Raw genomic sequence first — 22,019 nt, 5'->3', positions numbered from 1 at the left:
CAGCCAGAGAAATTATTCATTACTAATGAATTACTAATTAATTATCGTGTTAGACACCGCACATGACAAAGTTAAGTACGTAACAGTAGTTTCACAAACCATGCCATTAGCATAGCAAGGACAGAACTCAAATACAGAACTCGATGAAATGTTGACCCTTTAAAAGGGTTCTCTATATAACCTCCCAGTTGTTGTTTTGGACATTAATGCGATCAGATAACATTAGCTGAATTGATTAGGCCATTTGGCTGAGGCTAAACCCTTGAGTGCAAAACATAAAGAAGACCAAGGTCTCTAGGAAAACATTAACACTTCACTATTCAATTTCATTGACATAAAAAAAAGGTTATGATAATTTGACGACTGATTTGCTTACATGCAATTGTTTTTATTCAAGTATTATTCAAATCCCACAACTGACTTGGACCCCACTCATATTAAAACCAATGTAATGTAATGTAAACTGCTTGACAGACAATATGAGACTGTCAGCCTTATCATCATAAGGGAGGAACAGCACTGTAATGACTCCCTAATAGTAGTGCAGGGTTATGGGTGTGCCGGCTATCTGATCTTTCAACCTGTCCAGGGACGATGACTTCAAGTTTACGGCATGGTCCTGTCATCTCATTGGCCATTAGAAGAAGTAACACGATCATTCTGCCTGGGTCCAGAGATTTCAGTTTCAACAGGACAACAGTTATTTTGGCAGTAGTAGGACCAGGTGATGTGACTTAAGGAATCTATGGGTCAATATTCAATATGTCAATGTCATGTTTGCTTCCGTCATAGAGACACAATTCCACAATGTAGCTATATGTTTTGTATGTCTTTATTTACTGAAATAAGACTTCTGTGTAACTACAGAACAAGAGAATACGAACTTGGGTGAATTATTTTCCATTTGAAAGGCACAATGAAATCGAATTAAAATAGTTTCAATTTCTCAATACTGGATTCTTCCCACTGGATAACATATTTCCCAGGCCCTATAAGCAACAGCAAACACAGCAGGAGGTGGGCAGAGGAGAGGATTAGTATGCAGCGATGTAATGTGCCACCAGAAACATCCCCCCGTGCCAAGTATTTGATGCAATTAAAGCAGATGTCCTCACCCCGCACACTCCCTCCATCCATACCCGACCAGCCTCCAAGTTTGCACTTCCTTAATCAAACAGATGCTTCAAACATTTGATTAGCTGCCGCCGACCTTGACGCCCGCAAAGTCACCCTTAACGCCGCCGTCTGATGAGAATTGAACGACTTTGGCCGGTCGGCGGTAGGGACTCGGGAGCGGCCCTGGCGTTCTTTATGTCCGTCCCTCTGCTGTCAAATCGGACGACGACCTCCAGTCCAAGGTCTGCGAGACAGCGTGAGTGATGGCGTGCTTGTTTTGTGCCAAGAAGCAGGTTTTTCGAAAAAGTCCCTATGTCAGATCAGATGGCTTGGGTGGCGGCAGGCGCCGCCAGCCTGTCCGGCTGAATCTGCACCTGTTCACCTCTGCCCTCTCCTCCAGACGCATCCCATGATGCCCAGCGGCTGTCAGTGTCCTCAGTGGCCATCTGTGGCTGCCTGACCGCCTGCTCCGGGCATGCTCAGACAGATTGAGTGACAGGTGCAGAGGGTCCCCTATCTCTCACCCTTTCCCCTCCCTCCTTCCTTCCCTGTACTCTTTTTACACACCGGTCTCCTCCTATAAACCTGCTCCTGTAGCACTACTTTTTTTTAAACCTCAGCGATGACTAAACGTGACTCATCGTCTTCGAAAGCTGACTTTACTCAAACATGCAGGCACAATATTTAGTTAATTAATATTAATGATGAGCTAGATCAATGGTTCTCAACCTTTTCAGGCCGTGACCCCCAAAATAATCATATTTGAACTGGGGCCGCCTCCACCCAGACAAGCACTAAGAGTTGAGGCATTACATTTTGTATAACACGGTTCTATTGTGAAAATAGCAGATCTACATGCTTACAACGCCTCGCATGTTGATTGGCTATTTTCACAATTTCTGCCTCTAATATTTGACAATTTGGCCAATGTTTAATTTGTCATTTTATAGGTATTAACTCATTGAATGCCATTTCAAGATGGCCCCCAAGTACCAGACTGCCACTATCCTAGATTTCTAGTGCACGGATCAATTTTTAGTGCATGGATCGTGCACGCCCATGCACCATATATGCATCATATGTGTAGTACTTTTTAACAGCTTTCAAACAAAAAAATCCGCTTGGAAATCCGTTCAGGCATTCATGAGATAGAAGCCTTCAAAGTCAGACAAAACAAACACTGCCACCTTCCAAATTTCTAGTGCACGGATCAATTTTTAGTGCACGGATCGTGCACGCCCATGCCTAGATCATGCACCATATGTGTAGTACTTTTTAACAGCTTTCAAACAAAAAAATCCGCTTGGAAATCCGTTCAGGCATTCATGAGATACAAGCCTTCAAAGTCAGACAAAACAGCCATTTTTGACATTTTGAAAGATGTGTTTGTTATGGGGCTAAACATGCAATTTCGCAATTGCGATCATGCCTAATACATTTGAGGCATTTTTAGAAATTTTTTTATAAAAAAAAAATTTGAAGAAAAAAAAAAAAAATTCTTTTTTTTTTTTTTTCAAAATGGCTTCCAACTCGGGAAACTCGGGCTGTGGCAGCCTGGGAGTACTGTAATAACTCGTGAAACTCGTGCCTTGGCAGTCAATGAGTTAAAAAGTCCTTAAATTGTCACTTTAGAAATGTGCATAATACCCTCTATACATTTAAATGTTATGTTGGTTTGTTTACTGTTGAGTGAGAAAGTAATGTTGCACATCAAGTTAATCATCTGGGGACCCCCCAAAATAATTTGGGGACCCCGACCCACAGGTTGAGAACCACTGAGCTAGATCAAACAGATTAAAGTGCAACACTCCGCCTACCTTCTCCACGTCATCCTCGTCAACATCCAGTAACGACCCATCATGTTCCAGTCGGATTTTCACCTTGCCCTCCGGTAGGGAGCCCGCCTCCGTCTTCACCACAGTAGCTGGACAGAGACACAAGACAGGGAAAAGTGTTGAGTAAATTGACCCATTTAGGCCTACAATTATTGAATGCTTTAACTATTGGAAATTAGCAGATATACAAGCTCACAGCGCGGCACCGAGTGCCGCGCTGCGAGCTTGTAGATCTGCAATTTTTTTTAAAAGTCGTGAAAATGTGTGCAAATCTTTCAATATATATTTTTCAAAGCAGACTTTTGTAACTCAAATCTCTGCTTCTGGGGGGTCCCTGGAACAACATATTTTGAGATAAGGGTCTGCGGCCGAAAAAATTAGATTTTTGACATGAAAAAGTTTGAGAACAGCTGATTTAGAGGAAGGATTTAGAAGTCGGGTCAAAGATCGGGTCAAAGATATTCAAAGACTTGCACACATTTTTACGATTTTTCAAAAATAGCAGATCCACAAGCTCGCAGCGCTGCACTCTGTGCCGCGCTGTGAGCTTGTACATCTGCTATTTTTCAATAGTTAAAGCATAAACTAATGGTTAAAGTGGTTCAAATCTAATGCGACTCGGGCGCGTTCCAGGTATTTGAGAGTTAATCAGAATGGCCACACATTTCTGACAAGCCACCCGCTTGAATTCTTGTTTTGGGAGATCAAAGTAGAAAAAGCATTGTAGAAAAATGCCTGTCACTGTTTAAAAAACAAATAAAAAGGAACAAATATGGATCCATAAGGGGTAAATGCCAGCTCAAAAGTGTAGATCTCAAGATTAAGCAATCATTGCACTGACTTGCGATGAATAGAAATTGTAGTGTGGATACTGTAGATATAATGCGTGACGAGGCAGAATTTCTCAAACAACTTGCATTAAATGAATAAAAACTCACCAAGGGAGAAACCGTCTTTGTGAACGAGCCAGACCTTCTCTGAGCCGTACCATGCTTGCTCCGCGGCAATCTGCTCCTCAGTCTTCACCTGGCGGAGAGAAAACATAAAGTCAGGTTAAGTGTTAACGGAAACACGTGATGAAGGGCCTGAACCACTCAGTCCAGTAGCAGTCAGACTCAGCAAACATCAGCTGATGTTCAGGGAAATCTCCACATTACACACAGACGGCAACTCCCACCTGACTCGTCTCCATACTTCATCCAACAATACATGCATTTGAAAGAGGGAAAAAAATGGTCCTGGGTTACCGAGGTGGCCAATTTGAACATCTGATACCAACAAAGGTTTTGAGGGTAGTGTCTATCAATAGGGTGAGCATGCAGTGGTTGAAGGGTGCACATAAGAAGTTTCCATAATGGATTCGCGGTGGAGTAATAGGCCTGGGAGATTGCATGGAAACCACGCTGCAATGTGCTGCCCTCTCTGACCCTCCCGCAGCTTCTCACCGTCAGGGACATGCTGGGCCCCTGATTCAGCCTGGGAAAAAGAGTTGGAGAGGCCCTCATTGCACGCTATAGAGAGATATCTCTCTCTATAGCGCTGCTGCTACTCAAAGATTTGCCATTTCAGATCATGACAAGTGACAAGCTAGTGGGCCAATTACATGAGTTATATTTCGTCATTGTCGGGTGGAAACCTTGGATGTCCAAAACCATTTTAAAAATGATTTAAACTAGTGAAAACAGCCGATCTACAAGCACACAACGCCTCGCACCCCGAGGCGTTGTGTGCTTGTAGATCTGCTGTTTTCACTACTTTTGTGCAACAGCCTTGTATGATGAAGCAGGGCTTTGCTTTGCGAAAAAAAATTACAAATTTGAAACTTGGAGATACAAGGTTTCTGCCCGTCAGTGACGATTTACTTGGTTGGCCGCCCAGCCCCCAAAATGGAACGACATTTTGTTTTTAATTCTTTCCTAATGGCCGGCCTGGACCGGCCGGGAATGAACCGGCCGTTCGGGAGTTGTCCCGCTTTTCCCAATGGCCAGCACGTCCCTGCTCACCGTCCACTATGTTGTGTATTGCATGCTGCCCGCGGGCGTGGGGTGATGACGAGTTGCTTTACTGTGTGCAAGAGTGAAAGAACGCAAGAGACAGGGAGATATCTGGTAGTCGACATGAAATGCCAGCAAACCAAGATGAGCCTCTGTCTTTCGCACCAGTCTACCAAACCACAAAGGTTGGGTGAGGAGGGCCGTATGAGTGAGAGGTTACACACTTAACACTAGCACACAAACATGACACCAGGGATCAACTTGGTTTAGTGCAGGAAATTAAAATATGAGTATGAATAAAATACAATTGTAAAGAAAATCATTAATGCATTAATGAGTGGTCATTTGGGAATTATGTCACCCCGTTAACAAAAATAACCCGCACAGTAATCCACACTTAAATCCAAACGGGCATCACAGTGAAATCATAGTATCATCACACAGTGCAATCCGATGCAGGAGTGGAGAAAGGCATTTCGCTCCACAAGCACGGGGAGAGTCAACTCTAGTAAACAACACAGCACTCCACGGGCGGTGGGGTGGGTGCAGGGGGGGGGAGGGGGTGATGGGGAGGTGAGGCACGGGGGGGAGAGGCGGGCGGATTACACGCAGGCACAGCACAGGCCAGACCTTGGGTTGCTGGGCTGCAGTGTGGGATGCCTGGAGCAAGGCTACAGGGTCCTCTTCCACGGCTCCCTGGTGATTGGCCAGCATGAGAAGGAGGTGGGGTGGGGGTCAAAGGTCACAGTTAAACATGAGCAACAGATATATACATGTATGAACAGTACATGTACCCATACAGCAAAAAGGAAACATATATTGTGTTATTGGCACATTATGATGACCCGTGTCACTGGCTGCAGGGTGAAGAGAATGGTTAGGCCTATGACGATTTACATGCTTAGACTTTTCCATAAAAACCTGCTGGAAAGAAAGCTTTAAATGTTTCGAAAATGTTGGAGGCCATAGTTAGAGTTACTGTAGCGTACATTCAGTTAAGGATATTCAATGGTCAGAAAGGAGTTCACGTACAGTATGTGAGGTGAACTAATGCATCATGATGACACAGGACCATCACAGAGAGATGTGATAAATCAAACATAAATCATCAACGGCCACACAACGGTCTGATTGTAGTTGTACACAGGCTGTCTGGGACCAGATGCACCAGGCTCGCCATCTACTGTCATTCATTCACACTGACAACACCTACTCGGGCCAAATATGCAACCACCAATTCACAGAGCGGAACCATTCTATTTCCCATGCCAATGTCAAAATGATTAGCAAAACAGGGCAATGCAAAGCTCATGCAGTTCTTTTGTGGGGTTGTCTTTTAAATCAGTTTAGATTTCCACCCCGATGCGTCACACATTTGCAGGTTGAGTCACAGGGCAACAAAAGAAACACAGACAAAGCCAAGTAAAATGATATAAATAAAAAACTGTTCTTGTCAAGATAAACACAACCGGGCTCATATCATACCCCGTGGAGCAAATCAAAAAGAAAATGCTTTACAAACACATTTTCTGAAGAGACAAGCAGGGAAAACTGTTAAGATGTGGGGAAAAGTTAGAATAAGAGTCCAGGCCTTACGCTCCAGCACGTCACACGAGCACAGACTCCAGCCAGGACGCCCTGGGAGGGGCCGGGTGGCCGATGTACCTGAGGGGCTACTGGGGACTCGGGGGCCGCAGGGGGAGGGGCTGTGATGGAGGCAGAGGCACTGACTACCGGCTCCAGCTTAGCCACACAACCAGTCACAGCGAGAGAGAGCCACAGCCAGAAGCAACGTGAGCCAAGAGATGCAGAGACAGAGAGACAGAGAGAGAGAGACAGTTTGATGGAGGGCAAATAGGGAGCGAAGCAAGATGAGAAACCCATCATGAGACATTGGATGAAGAATCCAGTATAAATGTACAGTATATAGAGAGCAACATGGATAACAGACATAGAGAATGACATAAACAGCAATGTAATGATGTATACTAATAATATGAAACCTCTGAGGTTTAGGCCATGCATATTGGTAGCACAAAGCAGCCCAGCAAGTATATTTCAATTACAAGTGGTCAAAACCTCAGAAGTATAGAATGCAGGTTGTGTGTGTGTGTGTGTGTGTGTGTGTGTGTGTGTGTGTGTGTGTGTGTGTGTGTGTGTGTGTGTGTGTGTGTCTGCACGCACGTGCGTGCGTGGAGGGGGGCACTGTTAATTGAAAAGACTAAATCACCTCCAGACAGATAATTAATGAGCTACCAACCCAACGGGTCCCGTTTAAATTAATTTGGGAGGCTGGTGGTTATTAAGGTCCCGAGTGATGTTGTGAGATAGTGATACAAGAACAAAGAGGAAAGAGAGTGAGAGAGAGAGAGAGAGAGAGAGAGAGAGAGAGAGAGAGAGAGACAGAGAGAGAGAGAGAGAGAGATGAATGCTACAAGCTACAATCTTGGTTAACAGTAGTCTCCCGTAGCTAGACGATGAGAGATCTCCACCTACCGATACGACTGGTGGCGTCTAAATTCAATTTACGGGCTAAAGTGGAATGTAAACAATTTGGAGATGCAAAGAAATAACTGCATTGCAACACCCGTAGGGTGGTTCGTCACACTGGGACAGTATCAGGATTGGTTTCCAAAGCAGTAGGCAGAGGTGTGTTAGTTGGCAGACGTTTTCTCTTCCGTTCTATAGCCCCCGCATTGAATTTAGATCTCCCCAGATGTATTGGTAGGCAGATATCTCCGATCGTCTGACTACGCAAGACTAGGTAGGCAAAAGCTGATGATGAAGCAGAGGAAAGAGGGAAGCAATAGAGAAGAACAGCTAGGCGAGAGAGAGAAAGGAAGAGCAACAGAGAAAGTATGAGAGAATGAAGGAATTAGAGAGGGATGGGGCAACAAGTAGGGATGGGACGATATGAAGATTTCATATCACGATGATTGTGACAAAATAAATTACGATTTACGATATTATCGCGATAATCAAAATTCATTCTCCAGGGGCGGAACATTTGCCAAAAATTAGCAGATCTACAAGCTCACAATGCGTCGCAGATCGGTTATTTTTTGGCAAAGACATTTGATAGTGAAGAAAAGACTGTATCAAGTACGTATATTATAAGTACCTTTTACCATATTATAGAGGGTTTAAGTGGTACCAGATATGCAGCTCGGCAAATAAAAGGTGAATTGATCCCAGTGCATGACGGAGGACGATATCACGATACATTAAATCTCCACGACACGATTATTGCCGTGTTTTTTATCACGATAAACGATAATATCGCGTATCGTCCCATCCCTAGCAACAAGTCACATTGACAGACCCCCCCCCCCCCCCCCCCCCCTGCCATTCAGAGAAGCAAGCCACCGGTGTGGTTGGGGCCCCCGTGCAAGCCTACTGTAAATACAGACTGCTTCACAAAGCATGATAGGAATGGTGGCTAATGCTAACAGCCTACTGGGAGGAAGGCTTAATGGTTATACTGTAGATGGCATGTTAGGGGGGGGTTGCAAACACTCTTGCCACACGTGCGGAAGTAAAGCTATCTACAACAGTGGTGGTTGAAGAACATGTAGAGAGAGAGAGAGAGAGAGAGAGAGAGAGAGACAGACAGACAGACAGACAGACAGACAGACAGACAGACAGACAGACAGATGTTGAGTCAACTTGAGTGATGAATAAACAGACACACAGCAGGGTAATTACAGGAGCACCGAAGATCCTCATCAGCCGTCTCTGAGCTTCCTCGGTGGGACTGAGTGGCGCCTCCTACAGGCCAGAGCAGCAACAGGTTGAGTGACAGCTCCCACACACAAAGCACGTAACAGAAAGCAAAGCTCTACCACCATACAGTATGTCTATGGGTACCAGAATGAGTAGAATCAAGCCTCTAAGGTTACGCTCATCCGTTATCATAGCGATGATGTGATGTAATAACACACTATAATGTTCTAGATTACAGGCATACAGACTCTGCATGAGTTATCGCTGCACACACAAACGCAAATCCAGCTTGTTGCACTAAAACCCATGCATGGTTGGTTACATGGTTGGTTACTTAGAGTAGATGCACACACAAACACACCTTTTGTGTTATGTTGGGAGTGCTCTTTAAGGATATTGCCACAGTAGTGGGCCTCTTAATTGGAGTGGAGAAAACGCCAGTGGGTACTTTCACCTTTATACAGTACGTACACACACACACACACACACACACACACACACACACACACACACACACACACACACACACACACACACACACACACACACACACACACACACACACACACACACACACACACACACACACACACACACACACACACACACACACACACACACACCCAGAAACACATTCAACATCACAAGAAACCAGCAAGAACCATACACACATAATTACCAGTACCAGGTCAAAAATACAACATGCAGGCAGAATTCAAAACACACCATGCACTAGCTGTGGTAATGGGAAAAAAGTCAGAGTCAAGGAACATCTTGCAAATGTCAGCCAAGTCAAAGTGTGGCGAGGCAAAACTAACCCATGACAAGCCTCAGAGAAGAGGATGGTTGAACCCTAGCCGGAAACGTACAGAACTAGTGTGGCAGTGAAAGCAAACATGTGTTGATGTTAAACTATAAACAAAAACACAGCGAGGTCTGTAATTGAGGGATCTCTGCGAGAGGCCGGGAGGAAAACAAAGCCTTTTTTACCATACTGTATGTGCCATCTGGCAAGTTTCTGGATAGTTCTGTTATCCCTGCGTCTGGTCATGGCAGCTACAGGGCCCGCTTTGAACTCTTATCCCACTATACAGAGCCACCTTCAGTAATTGGCTCTACTCCTACTGACTAGCTTCAGTAAACAAGACTTGTGAGGTGCATTCTGTCGTGGGGTCTTGCTGGCTGATAGCAGAGAGAAAAACCCACTATAGAACTCCTTGTTGTTTGTTTTGTTGGCAAACGTCTTTGCCACAGATAGCGTCTCTCTCAGAGGGAAAGGTTGTGAGGGAGAGGAGCTGCATGAGATAAGGCCTCAAACCTCAGGAGAAGTTCGTAAATAGAGAGAAAGGAAGGGAGGGATAGTAGGGGAAATACAGAGACTGAATAAAGAACAAGGAAAGAGAGAAAGCGAGAGTGGGGAAAGGTAGTTCATCTGAGAGGAACTAACAAAAGTCTAATCGTAATGTAGGCTCTGACAAACAACTCTCTGATCTAACAAACAACTCAGAGAGTTTATTGAGAATATTGCTGGAGATCTTACTAATGAGTAGGAAGTAATTGGTGGCTTCACAGACAATTATTAGTGAAAACAATTGGTGAGCGGCGAGTGAAAAAACAAAACAAAAAACGATGCAGTTATATTTCACACATGTACAAACTGCGACGGAGCCTATGGTTTTCACAGCAGTCCCAAAAACGCGCATGCTGAGGGGAGCGGTACCTCTTGTTTCTTCACCACAGGTTGCTTTGGAGCGGGGGTGAATCCTGTGGGAGGGGAGAGCGGAGACGGTTTGCGGGCTGCTGGGATGAAGCCTGGCGGGGGAGAAAGGAGGGTGGATCTGGGAGCTGGGCTGGTTGTGGTGGATGAACTGGTGGATTTTACTCCAGCAGTAGAACCGGGGGCCGGCGTGGGAGTGGTGGATTTGAATCCAGTATTGGAACCGGGGGCCGGTGTGGGAGTGGTTGATTTGAATCCAGTAGTGGAGCCGGAGACAGGTGTGGGACTGGTGGATTTGACTGCAGCAGTGGAACCGGGGGCCGGTGTGGGAGTGGTTGATTTGACTCCAGTAGTGGAATGGGGGGCCGGTGTGGGAGTGGTTGATTTGACTCCAGGAGTGGAACCGGGGGCCGGTGTGGGAGTGGTTGATTTGACTCCAGGAGTGGAACCGGGGGCCGGTGTGGGAGTGGTTGATTTGACTGCAGTAGTGGAACCGGGGGCCGGTGTGGGAGTGGTTGATTTGACTGCAGTAGTGGACCTGGAGACAGGTGTGGGAGTGGTGGATTTGACTCCAGCAGTAGAACTGGTGGCAGGTGCAGCAGTGTGGGATTTGGGGCCAGGAGGTGGAGACATGGGAGGTGGAGACATGGGAGGTGGAGACATGGGTGCGGGCTTTGGTGCTGGAATGAAACCTGCTGGTGGTGCAAGGGTCGAGGGCGTGGGCGCTGGGACAAAGCCAGCAGGACGGATTAGAGGCTTGGCTTGAGTGAATTTGGAAGGCGCTGCAGTTGTGGTGGGGGCCTCGGGCACCACAGGAGACCTGACCTCCTGCTTTGTTGCCGAAACTGCATTTAGGGAATTGGACTTGATCTCATCTGGTTTGGGGACGTCCTTTTCCTCAGTCTTCTCTGCTTTGGTCTCTGCTGGCTCAATCCTTTCTGGTGTCTCGTCCTTGCGTATTCGAGGACGGATATCCCTTGTCCTGCCCCTGTCCCTGCCCATAAGACTGCTCAAACCTAACGAAATGTCATCTTTCTCTTCCGTTTTGATTGTATCATGCTTGAAAGAGAACAATGACAGCCTGTGTCCCTTGGACGCTGGTGTAGGGACTGGTTTGGGTGGTTCAGGAGCGGGCTTGGCAGGCTCAGGGGCCTTGGTTATGGTTTGTGTATGTACAGTGGCTTCCTCGCCCTCTGTGGGTTGAACCTTCCTGACCACACGCCGTACCACCTTCACCACCTTCTTGCGATCTGTAGCATCTGGCTGGTTGGCACTCACTGGCTTGACATCACCATTGGAGGTTCCATTTACCGCACTCCCATTCATGGTACCATGCGACTTGCTGTCACCATTCATGACCGGCTCGGGGCTTACGGAAGCTTGCGGTGCCACCGTCCTTAACGTGGGCTCAGGACTTTTGAAGCGCTCCGGCACTTGAACGGACTGCCTAAACCTGGGCGGAGAGGGACTTCTAACCCGGGCTGTGGGCTCTGTGGGTGGAGGGCTTTTTGTCCGGAACAGCCCCCTGCCAGGGTCCAGAGCGGGCACCGACTGGGCACGGCTGTACATGGCTGTATCATTTTCTGACTACTCGCATAGAAAGAAAGAAGAAAGAAAGAAAGATGAGACATGAGGCAATGAGTGAATTACAATTTGATGAGAACAGAAGAGTATTATGAAAAATGAGGAATATTTTATCCAATGTCCAATATTTGTAAAAACGTGACGTGGTGCATCTTTTTTGCAATTACAACATCATCATCAATCATGCTTGACAGTGCGCTGCACAGGTCCGGTCGATCTTTACACTGGCCTACCAAGAGTTATCTTTCCCATGCATTATTAAAAGCGACAGGGCGCAACCTGATATCCTTTGCTATCTCGGGGGAACTATAGGCTGTAATGCAGACATCAGAGTTTCTTAATAAAACATTGTGGGCCCCTGAGCCTTGTCCAAAATATCACATTACTACTAGTTGAGAACTCCACAGTTCTAAAGCTTACTCAGGCCGGGAATCCAAACATTACTACTAGCTGAGAGCAATACAGTTCTAAAGCTTACTCGGGCTGGGAATCCATCAATCCAATATTTCAAAGTGAAGTCACAGCACTTATGACAAATTCTAAACACCATGTCAACAACATAGACCAATATATCACTGAATTAACCACCAAAGCCCTTTTATACTTAACATTTTTCAAAGTAGCAAAAATAGCAGATATTCACAGAGGCTCACAACTCATCGACATGTTGTGAGCTTGTAGATCTGCTATACAGTAGTTATGCTTGTAGATCCGCTGTTTTCACACATTTCCATGTGTAGTACAGCCTATAATTACATACCCAAAAAAGGGACAACATGTTGAAAGTGTTTTACGGGTATAACAATAACTCCTGTCAGCTGCCTACACAATGCAGACAGCTATTGTAGCGAGGAAAACGTAAAATCTGGCTTGCACAGAACAACTCTGACCGGGGCTGGACAGTGGGCCAGTACAGTAGTGGTCAGACAGCTGCTTAGCACATGCCTATCTGCCTCCTCGAATAGCACTGAAATAGCACACAGTGGGCTTATTTGAGGAGGAGTGGTGGAGGGCAGTTTGCAGTGAGATAGCAGCATAAGTGTTTAGGAGAGCTGACACTGACCAACTCACTGCATAACCAACTGTAGCTCTGAATGACTGCTGGCTTCAGCAATGTATGACGCTCGTACGTACGTAAGTACAATCAAACACACACTAACCCCCCCCCCCCCCCCCCCATTAATAACATACTGTATGTGTCCCAAATAATCAATGCCTATCACCATCTTCCTAAAGGTGTGGTTGTGACAGACAGTAATCCCAGTTTAGAGCTAATCTTGACAAACAAACAAACAAACCTAATTTAAGGGGAGGGGGCTCTACTTGGAGGCTCTGTGCGTCCCGTTTAATATCGTAGGAAGAAACCTGGCGTTTGGCCTGTGTCTTAAAGCCTGGCTGACAGAGGACAACATAATGGAATTCAAAGCCTTAACAGATTTCTTAATTAACCGCAAGATAATCACATCTAATACTCATCTAAGCTCTCACAAGCACAACAGAGACAAAGTCAAATTTGGAGTATTCATTTAACTGTTTTAAGTGTAAAGAATGAACCCTTTTGGGTAATTCTTTACACTACAAACAAAACAAAACTCTCATAACTTGCAGACACACATCATCTCTTTGAAAGCCCTCGGGCCAAGCAAAGAGATGGTGCACTTCTTCTCATTGTACAATGCAAAGCTACAGATTACCCTCCCCTCACCCACCCAAATAACAAAACCATCATCATTTTCTGAACCAATTACACTATTTAGAAAGCAATTACAGGGGCCACACACTGCGCTATCCCTAAGGCCTTTTGTTGTGAAATTAAAAAGGGTAAGTGTCTGTGACACTGCATCCACAGCATAGAAATTAGTTTGCTCATCAACTTTGGGGCTTTTGTTCAAATCTGTTGGTTAATGAGAAAGTTTTTGCATTTACAAGGGAAGCACTTTTTGGTACTACAGTATAAATCCAGTGCAGAAACTTCTGAAAAGGCATGGAACTAACTTAGCAGTGGCAGAACACACCATTTAAAATAACAGGTGGATTGGTCTATTGAGGAAGAAGCAAGGACATGCAGTACTGCCAAGAAGCCGGCTATGCGCAGCCCTCATTTTCTTCCTCCCATCTCTACAAAGTCGTCCCTTTTTCGTCCAATGGGACCTGACAAGGGAGATGCATGTGCCAACAATGATCGGTTCTGCCAAGGGGAGGAGACAGCAGAGAGCTGGGTTGTGTGATCCACAAGATAGCCTACAGTAAGTCTTGGGCTGTAGCCGAAGGAACATGAGACAGTTGGTGGTTACAGCCATGCCTGTCCTGGCTCCTACGCCAAGAAATCTGTGATCCTGAGTGAGTGAAGCCTTATTCCCTTAAACCCTAGTAAGTTTCATTAGTGCTCGCCTCTGAGAAAGACACTTACACTTTTACTGCCCGGCTTGTCGACGTCTTTGACCTATTGTGTTCATGTGGAAAGAGAATATGGATGAAAATCTGCAGACTGTCTCGAAGCTTACAGCAAACAACACCATGCTGATGACAAACCATGCGAGACGGGCGAAATATACTAAGTGATCCGTTGTTGCCGACTTTAAATTAATCTTTCCCTCGTTCCATCATTTCACAAACAAACAATCTCTTGCCTTGTGGCAAGGAAATGTAATGCTGTCAGAAATATATTTTTACCATTTAAAATCTATATTTCTCATCTTTTATTTTCAGCAGAGGGAGAAAGATGCTTGTGGGTGTGTGAGTGTTGGCGATCTAAATCAAACGGCAGTCTTTCAAAATGAAATCAAATGCCATTTTGTCTGTGAGCATTCTCCCGGAATAACATTTCTGAAACACCATCACCAGGCTTCAATTTATTTATCCTTAATAAGTGACTTAATAATACTAATAATAATAATACAGTACTAAACAAAATAACAATAATAATATTAATAATAAACAACAACCATAGTCCTAGTGTTCATTCTTAGCGTGCAATTCAAAAGTCACAAAATCGAAATATATATAAAAGCCAGTATTCTCTGTCCAACTGGAGACGTTACACATGCAAAAGGCCATGTTATTCCATTCCATGACACAAAGTACACAAAGCCTTTAAAAACCACACCGTGCAATGTTAATTTGGTAAGAAAGTGCTCTGTCGAACATCAAAACTACACTTCCCTTTTGTTCCCAGAAGGAAAAGCGTGATGAGAATGCCATCTGTGCTGCTCTGATGTCATGGGCTGTGCTGGATGGGGGTGAGGAGGAAGGGGAAGAGGAAGAGGAGGTCAGCAAGAATAGAGGAATTACAGAAAGGGAAAGGGTGGACAAACAAATAGTAAACAAAGATTAGGTTCTCCAGAATCTCCACACAACAGGACAAAATAGTTGGTTCCTGGGGTATATGGACCAACAGTAGTAGAAGAGTAGAGAAGCCCAGTGTATGTTGACAGTGAGGTGAACAAAGTCTAGGAGATAGCGAGACAGAGTGAGGAGGGGATAGCATTTAAAACCAAGCTAGCTAGCTGGAAATAATCGAATGTACCACAAAATAAACAGACACACCAAAGTGAAATGTTCAAAGAATAGGAAATCCAGTCTTCACAGGTCTGGGCTACTGCAAGAAGACTGCAAGGAGGACTAATGACCCTTTAGGCTAAGTGCCGTATGAGGTCTCTGTCCTCATTACATTTGACTAGCATCTTGTTTGCCAACTAGGATAAGCCTGGGCTCTGCCTGAAGCCATGCCCAGACACAATGCTTGGTGTTTGGGTAAAGACAAGCAGCTACAGTGCTAATCACCCTCCAGAACAAACAGCTTTCCTGGGGGTCAAATCATATCCTGTCCTGGCTCGTCCACAGGAAAACATTAGATATTGTGTGTGTGTGTGTGTGTGTGTGTGTGTGTGTGTGTGTGTGTGTGTGTGAGAGAGAGAGAAGGAGGATGTGTCAAAGAGTGACAGATAGAAGGAAGGATACATAAAAGTGTGTGTGCGCGCGCGTGCCTGTGTTGTGTTTCTATGTGGAATATCAGTGGACATTGAACTGGGACACTGACAAGTAGGTTATTTCTGGAGGAGATACGTGAAGGAGTGCGGCTCAGGGTCAACACGGCCAGTTCAACACCAAGTTTGACGAAAAGGAGGCCATCGAGACGCACACAAACAGCGTCTTTGAAAAGCTTTTCAATATCTTCTGATGTGTAAAAACAAACAGACACACATAGAAGTGAACAGTCATTCTAAGATCTTAAGAAACTGCTTTCCATTCAGTCATGCACACACAAAGAAGGGTCATGGTTGGGCTTGTAAAACTGAATATAGTATGGTGACACGGTCTGGCTGGCTGGCAAACATTGCTCAGCCACTAATTTTGGGAGTGCACCAGACAGTACAAGAGAACCAAAACCGTCTGAGCAAATCAATACACAACAGCTTTAAAATCAGCACTCTAACTCCAAGAAAACAACCATTCTTATGATATTGGACAATTCGGTCAATAATTCTGAGCGTGAAAAACTCTCCCCTACGGCTATACAATGCAGAAATCGTTCTGTCCACAGCTAATAAAATCCCTCCACTATGCTGTTTGATATAACAGCAGTGAGTGGATCATTCAAATCCCTCATTTCTTAGTTTTAACAAGGGCTACCTCATGTGCACAAATAAATAGACTACACCATCCAGATTCACAGGAAATACAAATTGATTCTGTCTGTGGGTAGACAGTCACTTCAATGTACACCATGAAAAACGTCTTGTCCAGCTTTGACACCTTAGCTGACGTTATGTTCCAGAGGTTGAAATAATAGGTGCATTAATCAGCAACAATTGTTAACACTTATCATCACACAAACTAGTATATCTAATATTCATACCCATTTAGTTAACATGAACATAGAATCTAGGATTTGTGTGAGGCAGATTTGATGTACTGGTAAATCACCTTTAAATCTTAAATTTGATTTATCTAGCTTTGAGATTTGGCAGCCTACCACCAGCTTCCATGTTGACTTGCACATTACTGTAAGAAAGGAAACTCTATGATGAGAGCAGAGGTGAAAACCAACAACCACAATATTCTGTGAGAGCAGATGTTAGGTCTCTCAACCTCACCCTGACTGTGGAGGTCCACACACACACACACACACACACACACACACACACACACACACACACACACACACACACACACACACACACACACACACACACACACACACACACACACACACACACACACACACACACACACACACACACACAAAAGGAAGTGTGCTTGCCCCATGGCACTACACACAGGAAATAAGCAGCTGTTTCTTTCTGTATAAATGCTGACTGCCACTTCAGTTATTATCCATCCAACTGCCACTACAAACTGTATGTCAATATCACAAATCATACATTTTTCAACAATAGCATTTAAGCATTACGCACACACACACACACACACACACACACACACACACACACACACACACACACACACACACACACACACACACACACACACACACACACACACACACACACACACACACACACACACACACACACACAAAAGGAAGCGTGCTTGCCCCATGGCACTACACACAGGAAATAAGCAGCTGTTTCTTTCTGTATAAATGCTGACTGCCACTTCAGTTATTATCCATCCAACTGCCACTACAAACTGTATGTCAATATCACAAATCATACATTTTTCAACAATAGCATTTAAGCATTACGGTTACGGTCTGCTTTTAGAACAGTAGTTGCTGAACGATCCACAAACGCTATTAGCTAGCACAGCATAGCTAATCTCAGCTCGAACGAAAGTGAAGTTGGTCACACTAAGTGGCAGAGCTAGCAGGCCTGTCGGCTAACCGTGGTCATCACTAAAAATAGTGGTACCGGCTGTGGGACCTGGAGGCCGCACAGATTCTCATATATTTTCCAGGAAAGGACTCCCTTCTTCTCCTCAAAAGCCAAAAAGATAGTCCCAAGTTGTGTACTGTATACCTGCGTCCTTCTATTCCGAGCAACAGCTGTCAAAGTAGGAATTCCAAGAGTGCCGTATTCCAAATTAATCCTTAGATATCGCAGAAGGGGTTTGAATCCAGACCAAAGCGTGAGAGAGAGAGCCGGACAGCCGGCAGAAACTCCTGTATGACACACACACACACACACACACACACATACACACACACACACAGTGTGTGAATTTGCCAGAAGACGGGCTGAGGAGAGGGATGGAGGGTTCTGATAGGCTGGCTATTCCTGACAGGTGACACAGAGAGATGTGGAGTGGGACAGCTGTCCTGATACAAGGGTCCTGGCTTGGGCTAAAAATAGATGATTCCACCCCCACCCCCCATCGCCCGTGCTCAGTAACCCCACCAGTGTCTGTTTTACCACTGAAGGCCCCCCTCCCCAACCCCCACCCCCAGGAATTTTCCCAGCAGTCACACTCCATCGCCCTATGCCTCTCTGCAGTTGCTCTGTCACCACAGCTGCTCCTGTATGTGTGTATGCCTGTGTGTGCGCGTGTGTGCGTGCGTGTCAAACAGACAATGTCAACAACTCTTCAGCTTCGTTGCCGCACATCACTTTAATAGCAAGGATCTGTGCTATGACTTCACTGCTTCAGCGGAGGCTTCTGCTGTTGGTAACATACCTGATTTAGAAGACCTCGGTGCAGTTCTCTGTGGGCTGACAGTTGCATTGCTGTTGCCTCTGCATGAGTGTTGACAGCAAGGAATGGAAGACAGAAAGCCAGTATAGAGGGAGGTGACAACAACGAAAAACAGAAGTGCAGTAATACCAGGGAACAGGAAATGGTGTGCGCGAGCTTGGTTCGACACATGCGCTGCAAGAAAATAAGATGGAACTTAGATGTTTTGAAATTGTGGTGGTACAAGTTACAACAGATGGCACTCCTAGCCCTCAAGCTTAACGGCATCATCACTGCAGACCACCGTTTAACTGCAGATGTGCTGTACCTCTGGAAATTACAAGATATACAAGACGTACAATCATGATGACATTATCTGCTTATCTTCATCCTCATTTTCTGAACCACAAGCTGGTGACTGTGAGAGAAAAACGGCTTGAGATTGTTTAGTACGGTCTCTCAATGCAGCAGCCAACAGTGGACTGTTTTGTCTTGTTAACACATGTACTTTTATACATAATACTGCAGATTAAGATAAGAACTACACAGTAAACAATAAAAGAAATATAATGGCTACATAACATGACACATTTGCCAAGCTTATGTATCTCAGAAGATTGTCTTAGTGGAGGGACAAAGAGATGGTGAATTAACTGTCCAATGAGTTTCTTCAACAATTATGTTGTCGCAATGTGCTAGTGATCCTCCTTATAATAACATTGAAATCCAGCTAAACACTCTCAGTCATGACTGCCAAGTAAAACAATGAGTACAGTTATCAATGGTGAGGCTATTATAAGAGCCAGCCATAGAAGAATATGTCTCCAGGCTGCAAACTCTGTATTTAGGCTAAGGCAGTGTTAACAGTAGGCCTAATACCAGTACAGTATATATAATATATTTAGAAATACCAAAGGAATGATTTATTTATTCAAGAAATATAGGAGCACTGTATGGGTCTGTAATTATGTTCAACTGGAATAAAATACTCTGAGTTTGGATAGATATGCTGTTGAGGCAAAGATACAACAAAAAAAACACTTGGGTGACCAACGTGCCTCAGCTCAACAAGCCTTCATTAGGTCCACTCGTTGTGCCTCGACTTGGATCCTTACTTGAGTTCACCTAAGGACTCGACATCTTGTTTTTCTACTAAAGGAAAGGAATTTAAACTCTTATCGTTTATGATTTTCAAAGACAAAAATACACACACCACTCTTTCTAATAAACTGACTGATAGAGTGATGCTGTACTGCAAAGCACATGAGACCAATGTACTATCTAGTCATTTAGCAGACACTCTAATCCAGAGTGACATACAGTACAAGTGTGAGATCAGAGTAAATAGCATGAACCTAGTCAACAAACGACTGGGTAAATGGTAAATGGATCACTTACGTAAGTCGAGTGCAAAAGAAAACAATTTGAGTGCTTCAAAGAAACTAGGATACTGTATGTAAACATCACACTTAGCATCTGTCTAAACATTGTATCTCATTAACATTATTAGCATTTGAATGTATTTATTACAGCAGCAGCGTAGCTGCCTGGCCACTTCTGCTCCATACTGTAGGTCTCCTAGCTATTGGATTCAATTCAATGACTAGAAATGTTATTAAAAAAATACTGCCACATATAAAGTTTAAGTTCTGATTACTTCTTCCAATGCAAAATCAGTTTATCAACCACATGATTTTATTCAACCACAGTCTGCCACCACAGCTTGCACATAAAGCCATTGTGTGCTTGTCAGGTGACAGGTGAAACAGTGTCTGGCAATTCCATGTGTGTCAGAGGAGAAATGTGGTTGTCTACACCAGTAGTTATCACCCTTTTTAGGCTGTGACCCCCAAAATAATCATATTTGAACTGGGGACCCTCCAACCTGACTAACACTAAGTGTTGAGGCATTACATGGTTCTATTGTGAAAACAATAAAAAAATAAAAACTATGATTTTCATTGAATAAAAGAAAATGCAATCATCAATTTAATTAACTTAATAAATAAATAAAAAAATCTAAGAAATTCCATGAATTGGGTCAGTGGGTCACGGACGTATTTTTATGGGTCACGACTCGAATAGAAATCCAACATTTTCCTACATTTAAAAAAATATATATTTCAAAAGTTAGATAAAAAAAAAAAAAAAGAAACAGATCTAAGAAATTCCATAAATATATTAAGAAGTAGAGAAAATAGCCCAGCTACAAGCTCGCAACGCGTTGTGTGCTTGTAGATCTGCTATTTTCACTAGTCTGGGTCCCGGGCAAACGTCTCTTTCGGGTCTTGACCTGAAATGTTTGGGAACCACTGGTCTAAACCCTCCAAGACCAAGAAGGGTTGGCTGTAACAGAGACTGGGGTCTGTGGTCAACATGTGAGGATTAAGGAAGGGTAAGGAAAAATAGATACATCCCAAGCCTTCCTAAAATTCCAGTTGACCTTTACAATTCCTCGTTCTGCCACTAGAGGTCACCCTTTCCTCTCCCACAACAGATGATTAATCTCACTACTCGTTATTGTCCAGAAGAGGGAGCCAGAAGACTGATAAATGATCTACAAAGCAGCATTAGGAACACAGTGACCACACAAAGCCTCCATTATTTACCAATGTGGGCTGACTGCCACCACTTTCCAGGGGGAACACCATAGTGATTTAGATCATGTGCAGCGACCAAACTGTAAAATGAATGGGCGACTTGTGACACTCTGACATTAGAAGTGGCTTCATACCAAATGACATTGGGGAGGGGCAGAGAAGGACTGGGTGGGATAAGAATGGGTGCAGATGCCTTGTGGACAGGCGGGGTCGACTTGGGAAGCAGACCAGAGACTAGCCTGAATAAGAGGGTGTGGTGATGAGGGGTAAGATGAGAAAATACAGTGACGTAACATTAGGCCTATGCTGCGTCAAGACAGTCACAAGTCACATTTATTTATATATGTAGTGTAGTAGATGTAACAACAACAGCATTTGAGTCCGATGACAAAAATACATAAATAACATAACCATAATTAAATCATTACCCAAGAAAGCAAGACTTTAAAACAGATAAAGGTTAAGAGAGACTAAAAAGAATATAACAACAAGCCATGTTGTAAGAGGACCTTACAAATACATTACATTAAATCCAGTGGATTTGACAAACAAAAACAATGGGGCAACCTCAGACTGAACTAAAAGGAAAAAAAGCATGGGTCTTTAATTTTATCAATTGTCAAAGGTGAGACAGGACTTAATGTGAGTTCATGGGTGTTCTTTAACATGTAGTGTAAACCAGCTAGTCTGTGAAACGTGTCATCTGTGAAATGTGTGTATGTGTGTGTGTGTGCGCGTGTGTGTGTGTGTGTGTGTGTGTGTGTGTGTGTGTGTGTGTGTGTGTGTGTGTGTGTGTGTGTGTGTGTGTGTGTGTGTG

The 22,019-nt window shown here is 44.3% G+C and overlaps 1 protein-coding gene across 3 annotated transcripts in view; it reads right to left on the bottom strand.

The window, feature by feature from the left end:
• myo18ab (myosin XVIIIA b) overlaps positions 1-22,019 on the bottom strand; it is a 158,451-nt gene that overhangs the window by 83,585 nt on the left and 52,847 nt on the right. For all 3 annotated transcript variants that reach the window (XM_080732321.1, XM_080732322.1, XM_080732323.1), the window contains exons 3-4: positions 3,890-3,977; positions 2,934-3,040 (exon numbers count right to left, since the gene is read on the bottom strand). In XM_080732321.1, coding sequence (XP_080588447.1) covers positions 2,934-3,040; positions 3,890-3,977 — 195 coding nt within the window. The remainder of the gene's footprint in view (positions 1-2,933; positions 3,041-3,889; positions 3,978-22,019) is intronic.

The sequence above is a fragment of the Nannobrachium achirus genome, assembly GCF_963921795.1.
Source record: "Nannobrachium achirus genome assembly, chromosome: 8".
NCBI lineage: Eukaryota > Metazoa > Chordata > Actinopteri > Myctophiformes > Myctophidae > Nannobrachium > Nannobrachium achirus.
This window is presented reverse-complemented; position numbering and strand designations above follow the sequence as displayed.